Source organism: Zingiber officinale, unplaced genomic scaffold, assembly GCF_018446385.1.
Source record: "Zingiber officinale cultivar Zhangliang unplaced genomic scaffold, Zo_v1.1 ctg230, whole genome shotgun sequence".
NCBI lineage: Eukaryota > Viridiplantae > Streptophyta > Magnoliopsida > Zingiberales > Zingiberaceae > Zingiber > Zingiber officinale.
The window spans coordinates 216,679-222,672 of record NW_024589905.1 but is presented as its reverse complement, the minus strand read 5'-3'; the positions used below and the strand labels follow the sequence as shown (position 1 = coordinate 222,672).

Sequence of the window (5,994 nt, the reverse complement as noted above, 5' to 3'; positions counted from 1 at the left end):
AAATTGCCTTTTTTAACAAACAAGGCACTCTTTGGCTCCTCCTTAATACTCGTTGTAGTCATTTGCTTGGCCAATGATTCCTGCGACGAGAGAAGATTTTCAAGTTCTTCTAGTGATGGTTGTTGAGCCCATCCTTGAATTGAAGTGATAAACGGAGTATACTCAGGTTGAAGACCACGAATAATATATCGCTTCTTTCTTGCTTCCGAGATTCGTTCTTCAGGATTTATAAGAGAGATTTCTGAACATAAATTTTTTACTTTGAGAAAATATTCAGAAATAGAGATACCTTCTTGCTTCGTAACTGCCAACTCATTTTCGAGCATTTGCAACCGAGCCTCATTCTTTTTATTGAACAATCGATCGAGAGTTTGCCAAATTTCACGAGTAGACTCACATCCGATTATATGCTCAAATATTCCATGAGAAATGGATCTCTTCAAAACAAATTCTGCCTTAGCATTTTGTTGCTTCCATTTCTTAAACGCTTTTGCATTTTCGATGATATTTGCCGGAGCGACAACTCCATTAGTGGAAACGACATCCCACAAATCTTAACCGACTAGATACGACTCCATACACGTCTTCCAGATCCGGTAGTTGGACTGATTCAACAATTCCAAACCAAGTCCCGCTACACGACCAATGCCTTCCATATCGAGAGAGCAATAACCTTCTTCACGAAAATAACCAAAGCTCTGATACCATGTAGAAAAAACCAGAATCGACGAAACTTCCGTCACTCCAAGAATATCGAAGTGACTTACCGTGAAGAAGCTCTTGATATGAAGAAATTTTAAGAGATAAAAAACTGGACGATGGAATAATAAAAACTCTCTTACATTGAAATTCAGAAAAGAAGGAGCCTATAAATAGGCTTTACAAACTATCACTAGATCCTATAAAATAGGATCACGTAAGACCATATCCTATAAATTAGGATCATAAAGATAAATTCTAATCACCTAAAGACTCGGACAAGATTATCCTAATTAAAGACTCGGACAATGATTAACCTTTCAAATTATAAAATAAAATATTTAAATCTTAACTAAAAAATTACGAACCAAAAAAATAAAACATCACTTTATAATTCAACGATATTATATTGCAAGAATCCGAAGGATATAATCACCATGGAAGATGTGCAAGAGTTATGATCATCAATATGAAATGAATACAAAAAGCATGTGAAACATTGAATATATTTGTCTCGTCTACTAAGTTGCACACGTGACAAATGCAGGGGCAGAGATCTAAGAAATAGCACTGCACATATCATACTTGGACTATCCATTTCTAGTGCCTATGTTGAGTATTTGGTACTCTAACATTAACACGGGGTAGGACGCTGAACCACTAAGATCATATGTAAACTAAAAACTCAGATACAGAGATGGACAGCTAGATCAATATCTGTGTTGAATATTTGTAACAAATTAGAGTAATATCGTGTACATGGTAGAGTGCCACCCATTAACTAAGATTCATTTGCTTGGTAGATGCTTGGATGAGTTAGGATTTGGTTACCACGAATTGAAAAAAGAAAAGATGTAGAAGAAGAAGTTGATTACCTCAAAGAGTATTCAAAATCACCACTCCTTGCTGCTATAACTTGATGCGCTTCTTCGAATCCTTTGAAAACGCTGAGGGAGACGAGCCTCGCTGAGGAAGAACAGTTGCTGCTTTAGCGAGGGGGGAGAAGCGGTTGCGGCACTTTCGAAGTAGTTAGGGCAGGGGAGGGAGAAGAGAAAACGGTAGGGGAGGGAGAAGTTGCTGCTTCAGCGAGGGGGGAGAAGTGGCTACGGTGCTTTCGAAGAAGATAGGGCAGGGAGGGAGAAGAGAAAACGGCAAGGGAGGGAGAAGTTGCTGCTTCAGCGAGGGGGAGAAGCGGTTGCGGCGCTTTCGAAGAAGTTAGGGCAGGGGAGGGAGAAGAGAAAACGGTAGGAGAGGGAGAAGGTGCTGCTTCAGCGAGGGGGGAGAAGAAGTCGCAAGGGGGGAGAAGAGAGTTAGGGCACGCGAAGAACAGATTTTGGCCCGAGTGAATTTCATTCGTGTCACGGAGAGAGAGGGCTGAGATGGAGGTGGACATGCGGGTTGCCAATAGGGTTGCGGAGAGTTGTCGCGACCAGTATCATTTCTCTACTAAATATTATAAGGAAATGAAATCATACATGATTCTTTTATCTTGAGTCATAGATAAACTTTGGAGATCGACAAATTATCATTTCAACCAAAACCAATAATTAAGGTCAAAATTTTCTAATTTAAATTTAGTTTCTAACTCTTTTCAATTTGAAATTTAGGCTTGGATTGTGAAATTAATCTACACAATGTTTATTTTTTTAAAAAAATTATGATGGTCCAGTTCTATGGAAATTTTTCATCGACCACTAGAGCAAATATCTAAAAATCTAATATCCTTTGATTGTATTTTCTATTTAGAGAAAATTCTTTTACAAATAAATTATAGGTAGGGATCGACACTACATTACTTATCCAGATCAATATGATCATAAAATTTTTTTATTAATCATTAGAATATATATCCAAAAGTGCTTGTAACTGATGTTTAGCAATTTAATATCCCAATTTTCCACTGACAATTACAAATCATTATAGTAAAATTTGAAAATGCTCGTATGTCGTAACGAACGGTTAAGCAGTCTAATATTTTAAATTTATCATCCTACTACAAATAAATATCCACTATATGAGCCCTCTGTCGATACATCACAGCCTGGGGCTCCTCTTGACAATTTAGATAATATTATCCGGGGTTGAATTTTTGCTTAAAAATATTGATGTTAAAAACACCCTTAAAATAAACTATTTAACAAACTGAATTTCTTTTAGAAATAAAACCCTGAATTTTTCTTTAGAAAAGAAGGCCAACCCCTAACCCTAAACCCTCTCGCCGCCGTGCCCTCCTCTCCCTCTTTCTCCCTCGTTCCTCCCTCGCCGAACGCCGCCTTCAGATAGAAGAAATGCCCAAAAAGAGTAGAGCAGTGAGTATGGATGAGCCTACTATTGCCGAGAAGCTTTCAAGCCTAGAGATGGTTAATGAAGAGAAATTAGAGGACAAACCCATCTCTGAACCAGCTGCGACCGTGGATCCCCCAAGGGCAGACTCCTTGCATGTTTTGTTAAGGCAAGCACTACGTGCTGATGATCGTTCATTGTTATTGGAGTGCCTACACGAAAAAGATGAGAAGGTACAATTTATTTTGTCTGTATTCTCCTGATCTTTGAAGCTGCTACTCTATTTTTGATTGTTTAATTAGGAAGTGATTTTTATCATGTAGTCCTGAATTGAGGTTTAAATTTTTCCTTATTTCGACACTTGTTGAGTCGGGTTAATTCTCAGATTTAGCGGCTCTTCCCTAAAAGACAATGCCAAACTGAATCTTGAAGTTAAAAGCTCTTGACTTAGTTAATTTCAAATATATAACTTTAGGCTACTAGGTGTTCTTGTGATTTAGATCGTTTAGATCAGCTTGTTTTATTATCAATAGTTTATGGAATTTTTTATTTTTTTTTAGTTTGTTCATATGCGATTCTGGAATATCTAATTCTTGCAGGTTATTGCCAAATCGATATCACATCTAAATCCAGCCAGCGTTGCCAAACTTTTGGAGCACCTTTCATTCATGGCAGATTCAAGGTAGTTTTCTACTTTTCTTATCATTGTTTATTTTTATTGGATGATATCAAAGTTGCATGAGAAATCTGTTAGATTAAACGTAAACAAATGGCCTCATTCATTTTTCTATAGTATAATCCTCCAAGATGAATTCTGTGATTCTCATTAGAGAATAGGATATTGAAAAGTTACCTTTGTAAAAGGTTAAAAACACTGCTTTATTTAACTTTTTTTTCTTTTGTGTATACATTTAGCCTGTATGCATTAGCTTGTCAAAAAAATTACTTAGTTGATGAGCTTACCCATTAAGGCATTGTGCTAAACATAATATATTAAAAATTAAAGCAAAAAACACTATAAAAAAAAGAAGAAAGAACCTTGATTCAAAAATTTATCAAAAAAAAAAAAAAGATTCACAATCTGAACTTTGATTTGACAACCTTGATTGTGGTCACTACTCCATTGCACCATGGAGACAGGTCTTCAAAGAAGTCACAACTTTAGTATGCAAAGATTAAAAAAAAACATTTTTTGGCCCTACCAAAATCCCACATTTGTGGTAGTTTGTGTGCTCAAATTGTTGTTTTATAAAATAAAATGAAATATTTACCTTGAATATTGTGGACAAGCCAATCCAAAGACATCATATATACTCGCATTAACAACTGCTTCATCTTTCATTCTTCCTCAGTTTGCTTCTTATGGTTGCAGGGGTGCAGTTATGATCTGCGTACTTGTATGGATTAGAACTTTGCTTTGTCATCAAGCAAGCAGCATAATGCTACAAGAGTCATCTCTTCGCACACTCAATTCTTTGTACCAGGTAATATTGAAGTATTTTACTGTTTCTTAGGGATATCACTCATATCAATTATTAGTTTTCTGATTTTTAGTGTTTTGTCAACTTGCATTTTGTCTTCAAAGAGGTCTTTCTTATAGGTGAAGTGCACGTGAATTCCATCTGAAATATGTTAGTTTCTGTAGGAAAAATATAACAAAATATCACCTGTTATTTTATTCACTTCTTTCTTTGCTTTTAATATTTGAATTCATAGTATCTTGCACATTGCATCTTGCTATAGTTGATTTTTTTTCCACTTTTAGACATGCGCCTCGATCTTGTTTTATGGTCAAATTATTCTTGCAGTTACTTGAATCAAGGACCTCAACATATGGGTCAGCTGTCCAATTATCATGTTCTTTGGATCTCCTGCTTTTTAATGTGAGTTGAGTTCATATAGTTATTCTTCAGTGAACGCTACTCTACTTGTCCTAGTCTCCAATCATGCTTTCTGACTGCAGAATGCCAATGATGAAACTGATGATGAAGGGACTGAGCAACCCGAACCTATTATATATGAGAACAGTGATGACGAAGAATCAGAAGACGCAATTGATGCTGAGGAGGAAGAAGGCACTGATACTGAAGGCCTAGGAGATGTCACTGATGCTCATGAGTCTGATGAGAGCGATGTCATGCAAGAATGACATAGAAATTGCTTTTTACACACTTAAGCTTCTCTACCGTGAACAATGGTGTAACTTGAGATAGACGGTAGGCCGAAGCTATAACATTAAATCCAGGTGAAATTCAATCTTATTTGCTTTCTTATCGATCTCTCGGTGATCAAATTTGTATCTCGAACATTGTTCCTAAGCTGTATCCATTATCTAAAAAGAAAGGAGTAGTGCATTCCTCCACAAGAAAGATGAGTTAAAACTCACTCTTGTGCTGCGTAACAACTGTATTATTTCTTTTTCTTTCTTCAGATATTTGAGGCGTGTGCCAATTTTGAAATGGTAGCTAGAAACTCGAGCGAGTGATGTCTCTACCATCTTTGATATCTTGGCTGAGCCGTGTTTAGCTGAGAATTTTCCAACCTGCTAAGCTAATTTAGAAATTTATTTATTTATAAAAAATATCGGTTAATACAATTTAATCGTCTCAATTTTAAAAATATAAATTCAATTAAAATTATTAAACTAAATATATCAGTCATTGATATGTCATTTGCAACTGTTATTATTTCTTATTCGGTGAAGTTGCTTGGTGCGGTCGTTGGGACTATAGCTAGGAGTCAGAATTTCTTGTACCACTTTTTGTGATATAGGGATGTATCATTTTTATTTATAGTCGGATCGTGATCGTGATCCGGTCGTAATTAGTTGCGAACCCTTCTAGGGTTCATCGTCCTCACCAGGTTATAGTTTTGTTCGGAGCGAGCGGTTGGAAGCCGCTCGGAGGACACCCTCGCTCGTCGTCCAGTAACCTGGCCATTTATCCACCACCGGAGGTCTTCGGGCGACCTCTGGTCACCCACTCCGAATAAAAACTATAATCTGGTCGGGAC

At 36.7% G+C, this 5,994-nt stretch overlaps 1 protein-coding gene across 1 annotated transcript; it reads left to right on the top strand.

Moving 5' to 3' along the window:
* Positions 1–2,860: 2,860 nt before the first annotated feature.
* Positions 2,861–5,381, top strand: LOC122037031 (WD repeat-containing protein 43-like). Its single transcript, XM_042596483.1, has 5 exons — positions 2,861–3,215; positions 3,582–3,664; positions 4,355–4,466; positions 4,791–4,865; positions 4,946–5,381. The coding sequence occupies exons 1-5, from the start codon at positions 2,988–2,990 to the stop codon at positions 5,129–5,131; spliced, it is 684 nt and encodes a 227-aa protein (XP_042452417.1). The 5' UTR covers positions 2,861–2,987; the 3' UTR covers positions 5,132–5,381.
* Positions 5,382–5,994: the final 613 nt, after the last annotated feature.